The 24,136-nt window shown below is 33.7% G+C and overlaps 2 protein-coding genes across 2 annotated transcripts; both read right to left on the bottom strand.

The window, feature by feature from the left end:
• Positions 1-9,199: 9,199 nt before the first annotated feature.
• LOC109801804 (cytidine/deoxycytidylate deaminase family protein) lies at positions 9,200-14,776 on the bottom strand. Its single transcript, XM_020362927.3, has 9 exons — positions 13,740-14,776; positions 13,474-13,608; positions 12,766-12,865; positions 12,532-12,657; positions 12,141-12,454; positions 11,360-11,479; positions 10,864-11,106; positions 10,654-10,779; positions 9,200-9,612 (listed from the first exon to the last, which is right to left on the bottom strand). Exons 1-9 carry the CDS (start codon positions 14,097-14,099, stop codon positions 9,349-9,351), a joined length of 1,788 nt encoding a protein of 595 aa, XP_020218516.1. The 5' UTR covers positions 14,100-14,776; the 3' UTR covers positions 9,200-9,348.
• Positions 14,777-15,459: 683 nt separating this feature from the next.
• Positions 15,460-19,890, bottom strand: LOC109802285 (uncharacterized). Its single transcript, XM_020363589.3, has 8 exons — positions 19,736-19,890; positions 19,312-19,335; positions 18,918-19,023; positions 18,729-18,797; positions 17,475-17,968; positions 16,615-16,876; positions 15,900-16,108; positions 15,460-15,797 (listed from the first exon to the last, which is right to left on the bottom strand). Exons 1-8 carry the CDS (start codon positions 19,738-19,740, stop codon positions 15,731-15,733), a joined length of 1,236 nt encoding a protein of 411 aa, XP_020219178.1. The 5' UTR covers positions 19,741-19,890; the 3' UTR covers positions 15,460-15,730.
• Between the last annotated feature and the right edge of the window lie 4,246 nt (positions 19,891-24,136).

Genomic DNA, 24,136 nt, shown 5'->3' with positions numbered 1-24,136 from the left:
GGGCCGTTCCGAATTCGGTACGGGCCGTTCTGGGCCAATCCGAAAGTCTATAAATAGGGGGTTGGGGGCCTTCAGGAGTTTTGGAGTTTTTAGAGAGAAGTTTTAGAGAGAAGGTCTCTGGGTCAGTGAGCTCCTTTCTCTCCCAAATTTCTCTGTTTGACTCCTTTTCTCCTCTAGATCACTAACTCCTTCTGACTTTTCTTGAAATTCAGATTAGAAAGCTTGTTTTGGGAGGACTGAAGTTCCGAGTTGAGCCTCGAGGGGAAATTATACTTTTGTTCAGTCTTTGGCTATCTGAGCCAATCTTCAGGTAAGGGAAGCTAGAATGTTTGTTATTTAAGTTGCATGTGAGTTTAGAAACTCAATTGATGCATGAAAGTTGAGGATCCATGGCTGGATCGGAGAATTCGCTAATTGTTCAAAGTCTTGGAAAAATGGGGGTTCTAGTGAATTTGATGCATCAGATGGGTGCATGTTGATTCTAGGTTTATTTAAGTTGTATGGAGTCTATGCATTGTATTTTGTGTTTGCATGTGGCTGGATTTGTTGGTGTGGATGAGAGTTTGTGAACTCTGTTATTGGAATTTAGGCCGGGCGCAGGTTGAATGCGCTAGGCGTGGATGAGTCTTGGGACTCTCAGGCTGGGATTAGGCTGGGCGAGCTCAGGCTACGCCGAGCGTGAATAAGTTTATGTATGAATATGATATGACATGCGTATATGTTCATATGAGTATGATTGTTGATCATAATGGTGGGCAGACCATTATGATGTATGATGCATTATTACATGTGATGTCTTATGACAAGTGTATGATTGTTGATCATGATGGTGGGCAGACCATTATGATGTATGATGCATGATTGCATGTGATGCCTATGGCATGAGTCTAGCCTAGGACTTGAGGAGAAGAAAAATATTTTCGAACTGGAAGAGCTCACATAGAGTCTCTTGAGAGTGGTGCTTGGATAGACCACTGATATATGAGAGTGGTGCTCTGGGAGGCCACTGGATTTGGGAGAGTGGTGCTCAGATAGGCCACTGGGTTGGGTGAGTCTCCTCTAAGTCCTTAGCTAGTGTTGGAGCGGGGTATGAGGTCGAGGGTTATTCCCTTAACCAAGTACTCGGGAAGGTGCGTGGATCCTTGCGGATAGTCGGTGGGCGAACTCCACAATTGACTTGGTTAATGCATGCCAAGGTCGTGGTAAGCCCGTACCCAGCTGTGCTATACCTGACGGTGGATCTGGACTTCCAATTGTGTAAGTGACATCATCCGAGTAAACCCGAGGGAGGATTATATATCCTGTTTAGCTGTGACCGAGCGGGCGCATTGGGCGTGAAAACGGTTGGGGTGGTTTCGGTAGGATGGAATGTCACTTATACAGCTCTATTGTTGTGGAGATCTCCTAGGTGTATGCGTGACGAAGCATTAGATGATTGATATGCATTGATATCTGTCATGAGATGCATTTATTGTATGATTATTAATATGATGAAGTGTGGTGTTTGACTTCATGATTGGTGGATTGTATTTTATGCATGAGTAGTATTGGATAGAGTGTATGGTGTGACTCTATGAATACGATTGTGTAATATAGATTATTATGATTCATTTGTGAATTCTAGCTTACCCTTCTGTTTCCATGTGGTGGAACTGCGATGATCATACTTGGTATGGGAGCAGATCAGGGCTAGCTTGGAGTCGAGGTGACCGCTGCGAGACGGGGAGTTTGATCCTCGTGTTAGGGTTACCATTTTGGGTAGCGATTTTTGTCTGTTTGACCGGCACTAGGAAATATTATTTTTGGGATGACTGTACATATATGGCATTTTATTTTGTATTTAAAGAATTTGGTTATTTTTATTCTTATCTATACCTGTATGTATGAGTTATCCAATTTAATATTTTCCTTAGTTCACTAGTAGTAGTGCGATTCCACTAAGTGTAGAGACCATGGCGGGTCGTTACAATTTTGGTGTAAAATGAGTTGTGGATGATGCATATTTATAATATATTGTGTTGTATGTTTGGGATTTCTTGATTTTCAAGTGGAATGAGCCAAATTTGTGGCCAGTTAAGTGCAAAACTCATCATCGCGTTGAGTGTGCCTTCATGGCACCGAACGTGGCTCAAATCAAGGGTTCTCTATTTTACTCACACCAAATGTGGGATTAGTGACAATGGGTGTAAGGAGAGAGAATAGCCTATAACTTGGCCACATCTGACATGGTTTAAATGGTGTTGGACACAAGGTGAGAGAATTGGCTCTACCTGAACTAATGTTGAGCACCAATGAAGTGGTGTCAAACGTGAGGAGAAAGACTTGTCTCTACCTAATTTGGGGTTGACCGTGGATTTTTCTCATGCCAAGTATAAGGGCCTAGGGGTTCCCTACCTCATCCATAACGGGCGCGAGTTGAGTGGTGTCGGGCATGGTCGAGGTAAAGAGCTTCCTACCTTAATGGCGTCAAACGCAAGGTATGTGGCATCAGGCACGATTTATTTTGAAAACTTTTGTTGTTCAATTGATGAAATGGTGAACATGAATATGTTAAAGGAATTTGTTGCACGTTGTGTGTTGATGGATGTCATTATATATGTATATGATATAAAATGTATAGATTTTATGATTGTTAAATTGTTAAGATTTGATATTGAGAATGCTTTAGACATTTAGACATGATACATCGCATGATTGTGAACTATTGAGGTGTTAACGTTGAGAATGCTTTAAACATTTAGGCAAAATATGTTGCATGAGTGTTAACTTGTTGAGGTGTCGATATTGAGAATGCTTTAGGCATTTAGGCATGATATTGACGTGTTGAGGTGTTGATGCCAAGAATGTCAGGCATTTGGGCTTATTGATTGACTTAAGATTAGAGGAAATGATATTTTCAAAAGTTGGATACCCCATAATGTGGATATTGGTGTAGTGCTTTATAAGGTCAATTGTTGAAAAATATTCCTTGAGTAGGCATTATCTCTTAGAGCAGATTGTTGAGTCTTTTCTAAATCCTTAATTAATGTTGGAGTAATGTATGAAATTGATGACTAAAAACCTTAACTGATTACTAGAGAGTTACGTGGTATCACAAGGATAGTTAGTTGGCTAAATCCATAGGTGACTTGGTTAATGCATGTTAGAATCATGGTATGCCTATACCCAAGTTATGTTATACTTAACAATGATATTACACTTTCTTAAATTTAGTAGTGACATCCAAGAAATCATATTGTAGGGATTAGTATCCCAATTTGACTGTTGATCTAGCATGTGTAAAAATATATTTTGGTTTGATAAGGTCAAACCACTTAGACTGTTCGCCTTAGTGTAAGAGATCTTCGTAAGTAAATGCATGATGATGCATTAATTGAGGTGTATGTGTATGGTGTGTTGTTTTGGTGATTGTTCATATTTTATGTGATGTTGTATGTTGGATGGCAAGGTTCTGGTGTAAGGTTGATATGCTTAAATTGTTTGTCTTTCAAACTTGTTTGATGCCATGTTGAGTTGTTGTGGTGTTGCAAGTGTTGTAATCCATGAGGTAATGCTGTGTATGGTTTACATGTTGGTGATTAGTATAAACACTCTTATTCTATACTTTATCATGTTATATTCTTTTTACATTACTTACCTTTGCATGTTTCTTGGTAATTGGATTGCGATGATCATATTTTCATGGGAGTAGGGCATGGTTAGGCTGGAGGCGTAGTGGGAGCTGTGTTGTTGACAATGTAGCTTATTATCATTTTTGTATAGATGTTGTAGTGTTGCTTGACCGATAACCTAAGATTATATATTACCGTTATTTTTTAATTATGGTATATACATATAAACTTGTATAGTTTATTTCATAATGATTTGTATGTTAATTTTAGGCAATTATATTTCTTTTTTTTTTTATTGTTAGTAGTTGATTTTGTTAAATATAATGATCGATCATAACGGATCGTTACAAATATAACAATATATGAAGTTTGTTGTTGTTCACTCACAAGGAACTAGATCTTTAGATGTGACAAAAAAAATATATATTAAGTTTCCATGAAATTATTATAGGCATACGCATTATAAAATATTTCAAGCATAATTATATAAAATAAAAAATAATATATATATATATTACAATCATTACAATAAAAAATTGAATCTTACACTATTTTTTTTTATTTTTTTTTGCCTAAATAAAAAAAGTATTGGCTCGATAGAAATAAATTCGAGTAGTCAAGAGATTAATAACACAACTAAAAAAGAAAAGATCCACTTTTCAAGAATAAATCTATTTATATTTATGCCAACTAATATCTCATATTTTAGATCAAATTTTTAATTAAAAATTCTTAATATATAAATCAAGTTTGTAAATTTTTAAAAATTTAAAAACTATTTAATACTTTGTTTCATTAATTCAAATTGATAGATAATCATAAAAAATCAAATAATTTTTAAATTTTTTAAAAATTTACAGACTTAATTTATATGTTAATAAATTTTAATTCAACTATTAGATCATTAAAATTTAATATAAAACATAAATTATCGAGTAAAATAAATATAAATAAAATTATTTTTAAAATAAGTGAATCATTGCTTTAATTGAAAAAGAAAATTACAATAGAATAAGTTTATATTTGATAATCATTGCAAAGAGATTTTTCAAGAAAATGTCGAGGTAAAAAGATCATATTTTTAACATTCATATGGGCCTGAAGCAAATTAATTATCATGCAGATCTGAAAAACAAAGTGATGAAATCGTCATATACATAATAATGTTAGGCATGGTCGTATAAAGGATAGATTCATTTATGAAATTTCACTATTTTTTTTTATATTCGAGAAAAATAGTTAATGAATTAGATAAAAGCTGAAAAGTTAACCAAACGTTCAAAAACTAATTTTTTTTTATTAAAAACTATTAGTTGAAAACTACTTTTTTTTTTGTACGTATTAGTTGAAAACAATTAACTTAACTTATTACATTGTATATTTAGTAAAATTAATTATCAAATTAACTAATAAATATAAAATATAAAAGGCATGTGTTTATAATTTTTAATTTTTAGATAAATTTCGTTTTTTTATAATTATAGTTCTAATTTTTTTACTTAATTTTGAGCCTTTTAAATTTTTTAATTAAAGATCAAATATTTTATTTAAATCAAAATAGATGTTGCAATAATTAAAATAAATAGTGCAGTATCAAAGAAGATAGCAAATGTGAAATTTTAAAAAATATCAAAAGTAAAAAAATGAAACAAAAAATAACAATAAATTATACACTTAAGCGATACTTTATATATAATTGAAAATATTATAAATTAATAAGATAGGTTCATTTGTTAATCAGATAAATTTATAAATTAGTGAAATAAATTATAAACTAATTAAAATGACTTGTCAAACGATCTACTTGTCAAAACCACTTATTTTGACAAAAATAAATTATACACCACTTATTTGACAGACAATCTATTTGTCAAACTAATTAATGATTGATTCAATTCCTCACAACACGTTTTAGGCTTTAGGCAACACCAATTTTCTGTTTGTTTATCTATTTGCTTGACTGTTATAAATCGAACAATTAGTGTAGCTAATTCAATTAGCTATCTTATCTGGCTGAAAGATTTTCATATTGTTTTTTTTTTATGTTTTTCATTTTAATTAAGATGCTTTTATCCATAACTAGAAACTATTAATTTATTATTTTATGAACATAAAGAAAATAACATAAACTTATTCACATGATTTTTCAGAAAGCCTTGAAAATAAAAGGTAAATTCAAGGATTCTCACTAAAAGTTGTGAATCAATTTTTTTAATATATATATATATATATATATATATATATATATATATATATATATATTATATCATTTTCATAAATTGTAAATATATGAATTGAAAATTCTATCTGTTAAAAAATACCAACTAAAAGAAATAACCACCTATACTTTTCTTTTGTAAAATAGTAATAACTTAATCTCGAATCAAACAATTAACTTTGTCTGGGTTTGACAAATTATGATTTGACTCTTCTTTTATTTTTTTTCTTCAAAGTATGTTTGGGGTTTGGTGTGATTAGCTGTTGTAAGTTGAACAAACTTATATTATTAAAAATAAAATCATGAATTTTGTCAAAAACAAGGAGAAGCAGTGCACGTCTGCACTTTATGCATAAGATAATGGAAAGAAATATTTATATAAAAAATAATAATTAATAATAAAAAAAATTTGGTGGTGGAGAACTAATTGGATGATGGAACCCGCAAAAACTCTCCTGAGATTAATCATTAATGTGACAAATGAAAGTAAATTTTATTTTATACTGTAGTAGTAATATAATATGAATGACAGTGAAAGCATATATCAGTTTTAAATGATTCAGTCAAATTTTCAAAATGTTTTATTAATTTCAAAGTTAACTACATCACCAACAAGACTTCAATAATTACTCAAAAAAGTTAAACAACGGATTTGAAACGTTCCTAGGCAGAAAGTATTATTTTAAGTTAAATTGTAAACGTTTTAAATAGCGATTTTGATAACTTTTAATGTAGTGCACCTTCCTTATTTGCTTTATGCTCTTCTTTGCACTTTCTAGAATAACAATTTGCTTACCTTTTTAAGTTTGCGTAGGGATCTTTGTCTTGCATAATATGGTTTTAGCAATTGCCATTTATTAGGCTTAGCAGTAAAAAAGATGTTGGCTTGTAATATATTTTTGACGGCATATAATTATATATGGTGATTGTATAATTCTTTTTTAATATATTCACTTATGTTCAGTATTATTAGGCTTGGACTTGTTACATGGATAAATAATTGGTGGTCCTTTTTTAGGATCTAAAATAGTTGTGATATCATCTTAAAATAATAAATTTAAGTCTAATTCAACTTTATAAAATTATTTTATAAGATAAGAAATTTTTTTATTTATATACTATTTAATTACCTAATCTCTTGTTGATGTGAGATTTTGATTTTTTTCTTAATGCATTATCATTGCATGAGATCCTATCTTTCAATAATTTCTTTAGATATAATATATTTTTATGATAAAAATGGGATTGAGGAAAATAAATAGTGGGATCTTGAAAAATGGTTATGCCAAGTGTTTTTTTCCCCACTTGACAGGATCTATTCTTGTTATTGACTACCTTTAGAATTCTTCAATGAGAGTGAATATTTTTTATTATTTGGGGTGAAAGTTGACGTTAAATCTAAGGGAAGGATCTATTTGTGTTAATGTGATGGCAAAGCATATAAATGGAGAATGATAAAGAAAGGAAAGGAGGAGGTAGAAGATTTTGTTTAAACGTGTGTTTGCTCACCACACATGTACCGTGTTCTCGCTGCAAGAATAATACTTGTCAATTGTGCACACTTAAAATAAGACATATGAAACATATATTTATATTTTAACAAAGACACTTCTAACTTTATTTCTTCACCACTCATTTCATGGCTAAAAGGAAGGTAATAAATACGATAAAATAAGTTATTTTATTTTATTTTAATTCATCATTTAGTAAGTTAATAAGATAGAATAAATTTATTTTCTTGTTCATTAGTTAAAAAATAGTCCTACTAGGAAAATAAATAAAATAAAATTATATTTATTTATTTTTTACCCTCGTACTCACACCATACATACAAGGATTTTCCATATTTATTGTAATCACTATCGTAACTTTTTTAATCATTACATTATTTTTATTATTATTATATTTTTTTTATTATTATTGTCATCGTTATTATTATCTTCAATATTATAACTATTATAATTATTATCATCACAAGTCACTCTTGTCAATTTTGTTGCTATCATTACTATTATTAATTTATTATTAAAATTGTGTTATGTCTTCTTATCTGAACCGTTGAATCATCTATCAATTGAATGAAATATTTATTATTAATTTTACTTTTAAGTGTTTTTATGTTTTCGATTTATCCTTTTGAAAGATTCGATATTTTTTGTATTATTATCATTATAAGTCACTTCTACTTATCAATCTCCTTGTTATTATAAATTTATAAGTAGTGTCATTATCTTCATTGTGACCTCTATCTTCACTTGTAACCATCAAGGTTGTCATCACTAAAATCACTATTACTTCTACTCATTATACTACTAAATTAGCCCTAAATGTTTGTTTTTGTTGTTAGTTTAGTTTTGATTTTAATAAAATTAATATTACTAGAAGACAACTTGTGTCCGAAAATAATACTTTAAAAGTGACTCTATATAATCTTTCATCTATAGTAAACTGTGTTCACAATAAATATTTACTTTTATGTTCAGAGTAATTTTGATAATCCAAAAATCTAACCTATCATAATACATTACTATGCTATTATTTTCTTATAGTAGCAAATGTGATTCTAGTTCTAGTTCTAGATGAAAACAAACCGGCTCAGGTAATTAGAGTTCTAGACATCTAGCTCTAGGTGCTATTTTTAAAGAATAGCACTTGCTTAAAGATTCATTGATTCCATAGAATAAGTGACTTGAAGGGGTAGTTGCGGTTTAGGCCCGTTATTAATTGCTCCCTAACCATGATTAAGTAAGCGTTCACATCAATCACAGAAACTTCCCGTGACCCAGGGAGTTGAGGAGCACTTGACAAATAACAGCTTTTTACCCTTTGATGAAATTTTGTTATTCTCTCTCACTTGACAAACATGTCTATGGTTCACATTTAATTTACTTCTATTAATCTTTTCTCATTTTGGCACGCATTTCCACTTTACAAGTACATTATTTAGAGGGGGAGTTTGACAAGGTTCAAATACTGGCAGGTCATGTTCCTAACTCATTGACATTATATGTTTATTCAACAGTGTTTGGCTGGCCCATCTTTGTCTAAGGCCTATTAATGGTGCCAATAATACCAACTTAATCCACCCTTATCACTGAGGACATTTTCTTCAAATAAAAAAATATTTCATTGCACATTTGACCTCTTTACTATTGTTATTTCTTGAATTTGGTCCTCCTTCTGCTTTTCACAAATTTGATCCACCACTGTTGTAATTGTGCAATTCTGATTCATCTGTTAATTTGACATCCAATGTTTAACAAAAATTTTAACGCGATACTCTACTGCATATTCACATCTGCACTAAATTATCATGTCAACATGGATATCAAAATGGGAAACGGCACATAAAGTAAAATTGGAACATAGCTGAAGACTTGAATGGAAGTCCCTCTGAGCAAAATATCAGTAAACTAACAAGATGGTGACATGGTTTTGTCCATGACATGTTGCACAACAAACAGTTTTGGCAATTCTATATCAAAATATTGTTACTCTTTTCTTTGAAATTTGAAACCACTACACAGTTAAACTAGATGTCTCACTTGATGATGAAGATTCCCCAAGAAACTCTGATCTCAATTTCATCAACAGTCTGCCAAGATAATTTAAGCCTTCTCCCTCTCGACCTCCGCCCCAAAACAGATCATGAGGTGAAGCCTCAACTAGAACAGAACCAGCAGTAGAGAGCAGCATAGAATTCAAATGTGGGTACATTGAGAACTTGCATTTCAGTGCCTTGTACATGACATCAATCTTTATGTTGTCCCAGTCAGAGTTTATCTGTGTGCCCAATAAGAAAGTTTCAGTCCTCTTTCAAGGAAAAGGGAAAGGAACCAATCCAACATAACATGCTTTGGACATCATGACCCTAGCTAATGTATATTCTATAGTCTAATTTTCTCCCCAAAATCTAAATAAGATTTCTTACGTTTTTTCTATTTTAATCCCTCCAAAGAACAAACAACTAACTGAGAAAAAAAAAGCCATGGATTGAAATATCATTCGCATAACATCTCAAACTAATGGATGGGCCTTGAAACAGCATCTTTCAGAGGGAAACCATACTTATTCATAGCTACACACTATAAGCGAACAGACATCTCATTAGAAAAACGATCTACCACATGATAGTTACTTCTGCAATAGGGATAAAAGCATGCCTTGTATGGGATAGTTGGTTCATGACTTGATATCAAAGCTCTATGACCAACTGGTCTGAAATTCAATTCTTGTAGCCCCTATTCTTCCAGAGTTAAATTTAGCACAAGGTAATGAGGGGCATGTGGCTATTTACTATTATATCGTAAACAGATAAAGGCATCAAGTTCGAGTAATCAAACTAAGGATAATTTAGCCAATAAAGTTTACAAACATATATTACATTTGATCTTAATTATAAACAACAAATTAAATTTTTCTTTAGTCCTAATTATAAGCAATAATCAACGGTTCATAAAGTTACTAAGATAAATTTCTTTTATACCCTTAATTTATTGTTAACTCTATTTCTTATGTACTCACTTGTTCCATATTCGTTGAATTATGAGTACTTCCATTAAATATAAATCTTTGGAAATTTATGGTAGCATTAATTAAAAATAACTAATTTAATTACTGTTCTTGATCTTGATGATTTGTTCTATGTTGCTTATAATTAGAACCAAAGGTAATAGTATTATTTCCCTCCCTTCCGAATCTCCCCAATAGTGGAAGTAAAGGTAAAAAAATGAAAGGGGAGAAATTTTAGCCCCTTTATGTCCCTCCTCCCTTCCATATCAGATTAAGAGTTTGAGAAAAGTTTGAAACCACAGAGGATTATACCAGATAAGGTTTCAGCCTTTGCATTGACCTTCCTATTCTTGCAGCTTCTTCTGGACTTTTTGCAGATTTAATCCTTTCAACACAATCTTGTGCCAAAGGATCATTCACCCCAAAAAACTTGTGTGCCTACACATAAAATTATATCTATTAGCAATGCAACAAAACAGCAAATGAAAACAGAAAAAATGCAACAAAAAAAAAATCAAGTACCTGGTAGTAATGCTCAACAGTCAACCAAGTCACATAATCACCATTTTCATCAAGCATTTGAATGGGATGAGGAGAGAAATTTGACAATGCACCGTAAGGATCCCATGCTTTATAGAAAAATATGATCCTTGACTCAGGTGAGACAGTAGGATCCACGACAAAAGTTTCATCACGTGATGGGATTACAGGTATGATGTCTGGTAAGGGCTGAAGAAATCCACTAATAAGCATGTCAGGCCCAACCTGCATTACAGTATCAGTAACACAGTCTCATAAAATAAAAATAAAATAAAATTATATATATATATATATATATATCAAGAACAATGCAGCTCAATTGGAAATTACATCAACTAAAATATCCAATGCTAGAAATACCATAACTTTTTCCTTGGATGTATCATAGATTCAGCAATAAATGCATAGGTCAAACATATAATTTGAAAGGGGGAAAATCTCAGTACTTGTAAAGGAAACTCAAAGAACTCCTACTAACCTGTTTATAGCAAACATCAATTAGATTTAAAGCTTGTGACATCTCAACCATCCCAAGTTCACCCACGGGAGATGGTGCATTCTTTCCACCAATAATTTTAGGAGCAACAAAAGCATAAACCTGAAGGACATAATATCACCATTATCCAACATATTATACAAATAAAATTAAAACAAGATAAAGCCAGCTAAGCCAAATGAATTCTAATTGGAGTTTGTGCATCACTAATTGAGTACAACTATCCAAACAAATGATGCATTTCTGCATTTGGTAAGGTTAGTATCTTTGTCACCGAAACCCCCTACCCAGAAAAAAACAACTATGTAGAACACAAAACAAGAAAACTGAGACAGCAACAAAGGGGTATCATTTTATATCCTACATATTTTTCATTCTTATCTGTACTTTAATTTCTAATAGAATTTTATTATTTTCAGCCAGTTAAAAGAAAAACAACTATTATCAAGTTAAGCTTATATTAAACTTCCTTTTAGCTCAATAGTTTTCTGGCTCCTGCTTAAGGCCAAGAAATATTATATTACTAATTATTTTGGTGGATGATCAAAACATAGAAAAGCATTCCGTGAATGTCTCTTGATTATCCCATAAGATTGTGTACAACCCTTCTGGTGCCTATCTATTATTAGCATATAATCTACTACATAGCAGTAAATTAATTGCAAAAACTGAAAAGTATCTAACTATGCCAATAACAAGTGGAAGTGTGGAACCCCATTTAATATTTCCAAGAAGAAAAAAAAAATGAAAGCATGAACAACACCTTGTGAATTACTCCAGATGAAATAGCAGATGCAGCCAGTGCTCCTCCACATTCCCATAAAATTGAAAGATAACCACGATCATGGAAATACTCCATAACTTCTCGGGGATTCAATATGTCAAACTCCACAACCTCAACTCCTTTAGATGCAAGCTGCTTCTGGAAACTCCTCCTTGCACCCCTTTGTGTTACAACTATGGTAGAAACCTCAGACATGTCCCACAGATTTGCTTCCTCTGGAAGATCAAGAGTCTGGGACATTACAACTCGCATTGGCATATGCCCTCCTCCATGTCTGGCCGTTAGTCTTGGATCTGATTAATTATCAAGGGAGTTAAACTATAAAAATTCAAATTCAGAGAAATTCAAAGGCAGTAATGACGATACTCACTGTCCATTCGAACTGTATTCCCCCCAACAATAATGGCATCACTTCTACCTCGTAACTCAAAAACTAGATGTCTAGACTGCTTGCTGCTTATCCATGATGCATGGCCAGAGCTAGCAGCAATTTTTCCTGCAGAAGTAAAAGGTAAAGACCAACTAGACAAATACCCGAGTAACACAATTTCTTTTACTATAATCCGTTCAAGAAAAGGGAAAATGAATAGAATTCTCATCTCACCATCAAGGGTCATTGCGTACTTGAGAACAGAAAAGGGAACACGTGAAGCAGCTCTACAAATCAAAGGTGCATTGACAAGAAGACACTCTTTCTGGGCTTCCTGCAAAGAACACACAACATTGCATACATGTGAACAAAAAAAAAAAAAAAAAGTTTCATGCACTATCAGTGTTTACTGTTTAGATCTTCATACTGTCAACCAATTAGAAATCATATGGTTTTTAAAGTAATTATTATACAAAGTTCAACAATCTTACCATACATAGATGGCCATGGGGTTTGTGTTGGATAAACATTTCCCAAAACACTTGCAAGAGAACAAAATAGGAAAGAAAAATGAAATTAGCTTCATTTTAAGTTAAAATTAGCTTATACTTAAGTCAATTTGTAGAAGTTCTCTCATATTAGCTTCTCCAAAAACTCTTTTTGTAACGTGTGCATAAGTTATGGAGAAGCTAATTTCACTTTTTTTCATAATTTTTTTTCCCTAAAAGTGTTTCAGAAGAAGTTTATTCAAATGGACTCCATTTTTTAGTACAGAAACTTTTACACCATCGGTGTATTCTAATTTAATTCTAAAAACAAATCAATTAAACCCCATGGAGGTCTATGAAAAAACAACTGAAAATTTCAACAAAACCAAAAACATTATAAAGCTATGTTGCTTTTAGTGTTCAATTAAAACAAAAATGGATGCAGTGAACACACCTCGATGAGATTACCAGTGAGATCCTCTCCAAAAAGGTCAACATGCAACCCTTGATTTCTGAGTGCCCTCACAGCATTGCCACGGAGATGTTGCAGGGGATGCCTCATTCCAATCACAACCCTTTTCACCCCTCCCTAGTTTGGTTTCACACACACGGCACGGTCATTTATCAGCTACAAAACACAAACTAGACCCCAAACACCATCGTATTCGTGAGCAACAACATCGCAACGCACGAATTCCAATCAAAGGAAAGGTGAAGAACCTGGAGCAGAGCGGACACGGCGCTGTGGTCGCCGTGGCAGTCGCCGGGCTCCATGTTGAGGTAGGCGGTGGCGCCGCGGCAGCTCTCGGCAGCGGCGGCGACGGCCTGCACCTCGGCGGCGGCGGTGCCCTGCGCGTAGAGGTAGGCCTCGCCGGCGACGTGGCCGGAAGGGGCGACGATGACGCATCCGAAGTTGGGGTGGGGGGAGGTGAAGCCGGCGGACTTGTCGGCGAGGAGGGCGGCGCGTCGGATGTGGGCGGCGTCGAGGGCGTGGAGGGCGGTGGGGAGGGAGGCTTTGCATTTGAAGATGAGGGAAGAAGGATTGCCACTGAGACTGAGAGTGAGACACGACAAAGCCATTGTGAACACTCGCTTCTTGTTTTGTTTTGTTTTGTTTTGCTTTGCTTAGGTTCGGTTTTTGGTTAGAGCTTAGAGGAAGTGTTGCTACTTGCTACTGCATTTTGTTAAGAGTAGATAGTCGATTTCGTCCGTGAATTAGCAAGATGTTTTTACTATAGACTATGAAAGGAGTGGGAAAAGTTTTTATTCACATAATTCTCAATGCAAAAGGCCAGAGGCATGCATGCGATGACCTGAAAGATATTATTTTTTTTATTCATCTAATTCTGAGTGCGAAGGACAAGAGGCATACATGGGCTGACCTGGAAAGAGGTCCAATTCATTTGATTAATGTTCTATGATATAATTTAATTTAACCAATAAAATTTTGCTCAATAACTGTTTTCCAATAGATGACAAGAGAGCTTTCCAATCATGCCATTCAGCTTGCACTTCTAGAAATTGTTTTATTGTAGTTTAGTTTAGTTTTTTTTTATGAGGGAAAATGTTGTCTTGGACTTTTTTTATTATTGATATGATTAAGGATGCTGCAAAGTTTTCTTCATATTTTCTATACTTTCTTTATTTTTTGCGCACATGATGTTCAGCTACGGCCTGTAGAAACAAGGGAGAAATTTTTTTTTTTTAAATGTTGTATTCTTGTTTATCTAGATGATTCAAAGCCTAAACTTAATTTAGTTAAAATTCTAAAAAGTTAAACAATTTTATAAAATGGTATATTCTCGCTTATTTTCAAATACTTCACAATTTTATATATCCATAAATTATAAATAACTTATTTATTCTCCAACTAAAAGACGGGAAAAGAAGACTAGAGTAGAAAAGTTTATAAAAAAGAATATAGAGTTCAAGTATAATTTAGCGTTTTTTTCTTAACAAAATAAGCTAAACACCTGAAATATTTTTAAAAGAATTAGAGACTTTAATTTTATAGAAGAAAGGAGGAAAAATAACTTTCAATAGACCAAGTAAAAAAACTTTAAAAATTAAATAGCACATTTCAATCTCTCTTCCCCTCGTATCTTTAACTAATGTAAGATATCTTTCAAGATAACACTGAAAGTGAAGCAACTATTTTATTTATAACTTACTTTATTTGGTTTGTGTATATGTATAGAAATCTTTCAAAAAAAAATATTTTAAAGCGGCGGAAGCAGTATATTCCTAACACAATTTTCAAAATAACTTAGTTTATCAATATTAATCAATGACTTTAAAGCGCTTGTTATCAATACCCTTAAAACGTCTTACTTTTTCCTAGAACTAAACACCGAAATTATTATAGCACTCTCAACTCTCACGTTCACATTCAATTAGTACAACCAATAGAATTTACCAAGCAGTGAACTAGAAACGATAATAAGTCAACAGGGATAGAGTCCACCCATTATTGAAGTGACCACTCAAAATACAGTAGTAATGCACCCGGATAACATATCAAAGTACGCAAGCACCGTGATATGTCCCAACGAGGAGTCAAACACAAACACAGACAAATAAAATAAAAATAGATTATCAGTACAAATTAGGTAGAATCCAACTTAAGAGAGAACGGGCCAATATCTTAGCTAATGGTACAAGAGCTGAGCTGAAGACAACATATTATCGTCAGCCCTGAACCTCCACCACACTTACTCCTCCTCTTCAGCCTCCTCCAGCCAATTAACAAAGGGTTCTAGCGCCTTCACAAAGGTTTGCCTGTACCATTTTCCCAAATAAGCAGCAGCAGTAAGTAACAGGTAAAATTACAGACACCATGAACAAGGAAACTATAAATGACATCCACAACAAATTCCATACCTTCCCTTGCTATTTGTTCCTTTTCGGAACCAATGAAGAATGGTATCTTCAGCCAGCACATCCTGGTCATAAAGAGATCTAATGATCTCAGGGAACAGCTTCATCAGCTTAGCGTCCTCATAGCATTGCATCTGTACTTTGTACATCAGTTCCAGCTCAAGCTTCCCAGTGGTGCAGAATGTATTCAACAGTTCTGCCCAAGTTTTCACCTTTATCACGAACACAGTGTTGTCATCAACTTTTACAAAGATAAAACGTGGCACGTAGAAAAGCTAATTCATTAAATAGTTTTCTTTATAAGCAGTTACACGTCAAATCCGTTAACTAAGATTATGTAACCGCTAAAAAGAATCAAATTGTGCATGTCTTAACACTATAAGAACAAAATATCTACCACCCAGAACATGCTATACAGTACTCAGCTAGCTTCTGGATACTGTCATAACTCATAAGCTTCTCAGCAGTTCTTTGGAAATAGGTAAAATAACCTAAAGTTGAAAACAGACTCAAGGTTAAATGAAACCGTTAAAAAAACAAAGGCAAATTACCAACAAATAAATTCCTATATGAAAAACCGTTAACTTGAATAAGGTCATAAAAAACTCAATACCCCATACTTGCATCTCTTTTCTGTTCAATAAGAAACCTAAGTGTACAACGTAAAAGACAACAAGGGCAAAAAATTCCCGAGAGAAGCAAAATATCTAGAGGATACCTGACGAAGGGCTGCATTTGCATTCTGTTGCTGATTTTTTCCAGACCACTGTACAGCATCCATTAAAACATCCCACACAACCCGCACCACCTCACTGTCAGGCAATTTAGCATCTCTAACTCGCAGCTTCACAGTCTCGATGACTTCAGATGTATCAGCCTCCTCAGTTATTTGTGTCGTTAAAGCAGACTTCATTTCCTTAAGTTTCACCTCAAAAATTTTCTTTTCATTATACTCCACCAAGGCCACCAGCCCTTCCTTGCTAAAAAATTGACAATGATATATAAGTTTCCACCATAGGTAACAGAACAATAGAGAATGGAAAAACGAAATATACTAGCCTCTAACTAAATATCCAACAATAAAACTGTTACACACTTTAAACAGATTAAAAGACTCATTTTAGATGATCAATTAGCAAATGTCCAACAAGCAGAATGCTACAACAGATTCAGAAACAATAAAATTCCACACTTTAGATAATAGAAGATTAATAATTCACTACTAGCATTGTAAGGCATGATTTCAGGCCTTGTGCAGTCCATTCAACTACATTTCTTTGGAAGAAAGAAAAAAGAAACAGCACTTGGTATGCTGAGCTTTAATCTTTAACAAAACCCAAGGATAATAATTAAGGCTTGCAAGCCTTTCTAACATGCTATTTAAGAATTAAGATTACACAAGGTCAAGTGATACAATACTGAAAAGCCACAGAATAGCTTTAATATCATATTCAGCCAAACATTGCATTAGGATTAAATTTCACGAGTATTAGTATGCTGCAAAAAATAATGAGAAAAAATAATCTTAAAGCACTTTTCAACAAAGATATGTCATTTTCACTAATAAGCCAGACTTACCTGAAATGCTCAGAGAAAACTTCATTAGATCTTTTTGTAGGGGGGAAAAAGTCCAAAAGATTATCCTCTATTTTTCCCCGTTTCAGAATTGAAATAAGATCATCAAGGCTGTTGTCAATCAGATATTCCTTAAAGAAGTCAGTCATAAATGACAGAACTAGCCCTTTGGCCACAAGGTTATCTTTAAGAAGTGGTTGGAACACAGTCTCGGGTGGGAGACCAGACAGCTTCTGGGAGAATGCCAGTGCTGTGAAAATTGCCAACTTTTTCCTCTCATTTTCCTCGAAAAGCTCCAAGGACTGGAGGAATTTTCGCATGACATTTTCAAGGTTCTTGATCAGAAATGGCCTTCGCCGCAAAATCTTCTGTATGTAGATTACAGATGGTAAGATGACTTCACGTTTAGGCTCACACTCTATTATAGAGTACGGATGGCGGTCCCCCTCATCAGGCTTGGTAGTTCCAGGTTGTGTACGACCCCCAGTGAAAACAACCTATAGTAATAAAAGTTAAGCAGAGTAATTGGTTAGTAGGAGACATTTGTAAGGCAGGAACAAATCAGTGGACAAAAAAAAACTAGAATGCATCAAGAACATTAAAATTAGATAATGACTGTGTTGATGCTCTAGTAAAAGGAATATGTAAGGAAATAAAATGTTATATTCAATATCCCACCACCCAAAAAAGAAACTAGACTGTGTCAGCCACTTATTGTAAAGGTAAAAAATTTTCAGCAATGAAAAAAAGGTCCCTTCATCATGAAGAATGTGAATTAAATTTAAAGTTCAGGGTATTGGATCCACATTAATGCTATCTGTGTAACCCAGATCTTAGTAGAGTACAGTTACAGATGTAAATATCACAGTAACATGCAGCACATCAGATCCACTGGGAGAATGGTATCCTGGGAAAATAGTCATTATACACAGGAAGCAAAAAATAAAAATGAGAACACTGTATTCACTAGGGAACAGCACCCACAGAGAGAATAGCAAAAAAAAAAAAAAGATAGTATTCGAACAACCACACACAAATTGAGAAGGTATTGATAAAGCAGACAGCATCAAAGCATGCCACAACATAATAGTTATAGATACCACCAACGACTGAATTCAACAATAGCAAGAATTATGCATCCAGTTCTCTATAATAAAAATTCAAAACCAATTATTTCCAAAAAGCTCATCAAAAACCCATAGTAGAGAAATGAACAAATAGACAATAAAGTTTTTCTGCTGGTTTAGGAAAGCTTGCCTCGAAAAAGGTGTCACCGTATCTTGAGAAGTTAAGGTCTGAAGATTCAATGCTCCTAGCAATAAGTTCCTACAAGCACAAATTACTAAATCAGTCATATGAATTATGAATGAATGAATATGTGCGAGACAGTGTGCAATTCAAACAGTCAATAAATAAATAGACTGCAAAATGAAACGGTAATATTACCAAATCACCAGCATTATCCAAATAAATCTGGACCACTGCATCCGAGAATGCTGCAGGGTCCAGCGGCGCTGCAATATTCCGTTTGCGGGTCTTAATCCGCGTGCCACTGAGAATTGAAATAAACAGACAAAAGATAAGATCCTCAACATAGTTTATACATGCATTATAAATAACACAAAAATCTCAATAACTATATCATATTTTCATTTTCCTTCCAGCGAAATGTTCATAGTATATCAGCTTAATCAAGCATGGTTGACATAACATATCAGCATACAGCGCATGATTATTCAAAACGCACGCACGGAGCATAAAAAGATCATAACATATCTTAGCTAAACAAAACATGTTAAAAGAGAACAAGGCATTATCACAAAGCGAGAATAAAACTTACCCAAGAGTGGGTCTCTCCTTCGAGCTGCAACAAGAACAATCGAGATTAGTAACAGAAAAAGAAAAAAGAAAAAAGAATAACAATAATTTTTAAACATTATTCATATTTGAGTCACACTAATTTAATAAAAGGTAAAAAAAAAAAAAAAAAAAAAAAAAAAAAAAAAAAGCCCTCGAAATCGAAATCACGGAAATTAGGGCAACCGAAAGGGCGAAAAAGTAATTCGGAATAGGTCTCTGAAAAGCGAATCGTAGAGAAGCCTCTGGATCTAAGAAAATCGCGACGGAACATAAAAAAATCGCTGATCTGTTTTACGATTAAAGCAGCGAAGGAGAATTTGGAAAGGGATTGCATCGTTATGATTTAGATCGGTGAAACGCGAAAAGCGAAAGCGCATCGAAGAAAAGAGAACGAGAGAAGATACCTCATAAACCAAGACGAAAGGGAATCGGAAGATCGGTGAGTCTGTGACTCGGTGCTTGTAGGGAAGAAGAACGAAGAGAGAGAGAGAAAGAGAAAAAGAGAAACAAAGAAGAGAGAAGAGAATACAACTTCTTCAGTTTGGTTTCGATACCCTATTTATCTAATTAATTAATTAACAAATAATTATATATTCTATTACTACTAATATTGATATTTCTTTATGCGGTTACTAATATTGTTATTCATTTTACTAATTAGCGTCTTAGGCACGGTGGCCGAAGAATATATCACGTTCTGCTCAAAATCATCTATAGGAATTAAAACTATACATTTTTTATTTAAAGTTTAAAATAAAAGTATGCAGTATACTCTTTTTTAACTTAACTGCAATTTTTAGTAAATAAAAAAATTTACTTTGTTGCTAGTGTTTGACACTGGTTAGTGGTTAGTCAGACTCTTATTACAAAATTTAAATAAAAATATTAAATATTCTATTAATGCTTATAATAATTATTTAAAACTGTGCGTTAAATGAGTCAACATCTTCTCTACTTCTTTCATTATTAAATGAGTGTTAGTTTTCATGTTAACTCTTTTTCTTAAAACATTTGCATATGTCATCCTCTTAAGTTGGAGGGCAGTGAAATGGAAGACACGAGAGAAAGATTTTATATTAGTTTTTCTTATTTTTAAATTTTTTTAAGAATAGAATAAAATTTCTCTTTCATCTAACTCTTCTTTAATGTCGAAAAAATTTGGAGGAGAAGTGATCAGATTTAAAATATTTTGAGTATATATCCAAAATAACTTTATTTATATTTTAAATTTTAAATTGTAAATATAAAAGTAAAATAAATTTAAAAAAAAATCTTTTCCCTTTATAAAACAATAAGAAGTTATGAATCAACAAGGAAAAAAAATATATATCCATCTTTTAATTAAAATATATTTAACTCTTCAATATTATCTTCTTTTTTATTAAAAATCAATCATCTATTATGAAGTTTCTGTTTTCACGCTCCTGAATTACAGAGATGTGAAGTCTTTTATAGGCTCACAGTAACAAAAGCTATCCTATTAGATATAAATTCTAAAATAAGATAGAAGATAACAAATCATAACAGAAATAAATCTTAACAGATATATCTATCATCTATTACTCCCCCTCAAGGTGGAGTGTGAGGGTTATGAACACCCAACTTGACTGTCAATTCTAAAAACATTTTTCTTCCCAAAGATTTGGTGAAAATATCAGCTTGTTGTTCTTTTGTTGGAATATATGAAGTAGTGATAGTCCCCTTCTCCAAGTGATTTCTTATAAAATGACAATCAACTTCTATGTGTTTAGTTCGTTCATGAAAAACAGGATTAGCTGCAAGATGGAGAGCAGCTTGGTTATCGCAATGCAAAAAAGTAGGTGAGTCACAATCAACTTGTAAATCCTTCAACAGACTTCTCAGCCAAATGATCTCACTAGTTGCATGAGCAATGGCCCTATATTCTGCTTCACTGGAAGATCTAGACACAGTAGATTGCTTCTTGGTTTTCCAAGAAATTGGAGTTGGTCCAAGTTTCATCAAGTAACCCGAAATAGATTTTCGAGTAAGTGGGCAGGAAGCCCAATCTGAATCACAATAACCAACAAGCCGAAGATCATTGGTTTTAGGCAATATGATTCCTTGTCCCGGTGATGACTTTAAGTAGCGTAGAACTCGCATGGCAGCATCCCAATGCTCTTGTAGAGGTGCTTGCATGAATTGGCTTAAAATGTGAACTGAATAGGTGATTTCTGGTCGAGTAATAGTGAGATAAATGAGACATCCTATCAGTCTTCTGTACTGGGATGGTTCTGGAAAAGGAGATCCTGTTGCCAGTGCAAGGCGATGATTTTGTTCCATGGGAAAAGATGTTGGCTTGCATCCAAGCATTCCACATTCGTTTAAAATGTCTAAGGTATATTTTCTTTGACATATGAATAATCCTTTTGAGTCTCGTGCCAACTCTAAACCAAGAAAGTATTTTAGATTTCCTAAATCTTTCATATGAAAGCAATTGCTCAAGTATTCCTTGAATTGAGCACACGCAAGAGAGTTATTACTAGCTATAACAAGATCATCCACATAGATCAAAACTGCAATAAAAATTGAATTATGTGAATAGACAAAAAGACTATGATCAACATCACATTCCTTGAAACCATACTCCTCCAATGAATGAGACAACTTGGTGTACCAATTGCGAGAAGCTTGACATAAGCCATATAATGATTCGCGCAAGCGACATACCATTCCTTTTGTGGGCACACCATATCCTTGAGGTACGACCATATAAACTTCCTCATTTAATTCTCCATGCAGAAAAGCATTGCTTACATCCATTTGGTGGAGTTCCCATTCTTTTGCCACTGTTAGTGATAACAAGCACCTAATAGTAGTCATCTTGGCAACTGGTGCAAAGGTCTCGTTGAAGTCTTCTCCTTCTATTTGAGTGAACCCCTTTGCCACGAGACGTGCTTTGTATTTTTCTATTTCTCCCGTAGCTTTGTATTTTATTTTGTATACCCACTTGCATCCTACAGTTTCCCGGCCTGGTGGGAGATGTGTCAATTCCCATCTTTGATTATCCTCCAATGCCTTGATTTCTTGTGTCATGGCAGTACGCCATTCAGGATGCTTCATCGCTTGAGCATATGTCTTGGGTTCATCATGAGACCCAAGTGCTGCAAGGTAGGCTCGATGTCTATGTGAAAAATGATCATAACTTACAAAGTTTGAAAGAGGATAGACCATACCTGAAGAGTTGTTAGGATTGGTTGTCATGCATGAAGGGTTTACTGTGATTGCATGGCAATAATAATCCTTAAGATAAGTTAGAGGTTGCCTTGTTCGTTTTTCTTCTGCTCGATTCTCCCCCTCACTTTGATTCTCTAAATCTTCGTCATTAGAGCTCTTTACCTCTATATTGTGAGAATTACTCTCTATTTCTTCCTCATTTTCTGAGTGTTCTCCCTCGCTTGATACTTGTGATGCATCTTTTGAAACATGATCATTATCTTCATGCATCATATTGTATGAATATTCATCTCGTTCTTGAGATGTGTAGTTTTCGAAAACTATTCTTGCTGGTAGTTTGTAAGAAAAATACTCCTTATAGAAAATTACATCACGTGAAATAAAAAATTCATGTGTTTCCAGATTGTAAACTTTCCATCCTTTTTTATTTTGTGGGTAGCCAATGAACATGCATTTTTCTGATCTTGGCATGAATTTGTCTTGTCGTTTGGATGAATTTTTTACATAGCATAAACATCCAAAAATCCTTAAGTGATCATAACTTGGTGGTTTTTCATATAACATCTTGTAAGGAGTGATGCCGCTGTTTGCGATTGTGGGTGTCCTATTTATGAGATGAGTAGTTGTCAACACACATTCTCCCCAAAAATGTATGGGAAGATTAGCTTCGAAGCATAAGGCTCTTGCCACATTGAGTATGTGCCTGTGCTTTCGTTTTACACGTGCATTTTGTTGGGGTGTTCCTACGCAAGAGGTTTCATGAACTATTCCTTCTTCACGAATGTATCTTTGAAAGCTTGAATTTGTGAACTCTGTTCCATTATCACTCCTTATTTTCTTCACATCCACATTGAATTGCCTTTTTATGATCGTGCAAAAAATTTTGAGCATATCTAGAGTCTCAGATTTGTGTCTCATTAGATAAACCCACGTGGCTCTTGAATAATCGTCAACGATGGTAAGAAAATAATGTGACCCATTCTGTGAAGCAGTGTTATACTTTCCCCATAGATCACAATGAATGAGATGAAAAGGTGCTTCAGCTTTATTATTACTATGATTAAAAGGAAGTTTACATTGTTTGGATTTGTGACAAATGTTGCAACATTCCTCTTTATTTGTAATAAAACTACATTTATCTATATAAGAAATTTTCTGGATAGCCTCAAACGAGGGATGCCCCAACCTTGAATGCCAAGTACTAGCCATGTTTTTCAAGACAGTGGTGAAAGAAATACTTTTTGTTGGTCTTCTAAGTATGTAAACCCCTTCATGCATGTCACCTAATCCAATCATCTCTTTCGTGGTCTAGTCCTGCAACACACAACGATTTTCATCATATGTTAATATGCACTTTGAATCACGTGCTAATTTATGCACAGAAATCAAATTACAACTAAATTGAGGCACAAATAAAACATTTTCCAGCTTGATATAATATATCCCATGCTTTCTACCAAAACAACATTTCCAGTGGGTACTGTCACATAGAAAGGTTTGTCAATCTTTCGTACTGCCTTTAAAAGAGAAAGACAAGGTGTCATGTGGTGTGAAGCTCTACTGTCTAACACCCATTCTATTTCTCTAAGATTTTTGTTATTACCAGCCAT

The sequence above is a fragment of the Cajanus cajan genome, chromosome 4 (genome assembly GCF_000230855.2).
Source record: "Cajanus cajan strain Asha chromosome 4, NIPB_CcT2T_4, whole genome shotgun sequence".
In the NCBI taxonomy this organism is placed as follows: domain Eukaryota; kingdom Viridiplantae; phylum Streptophyta; class Magnoliopsida; order Fabales; family Fabaceae; genus Cajanus; species Cajanus cajan.
This window is presented reverse-complemented; position numbering and strand designations above follow the sequence as displayed.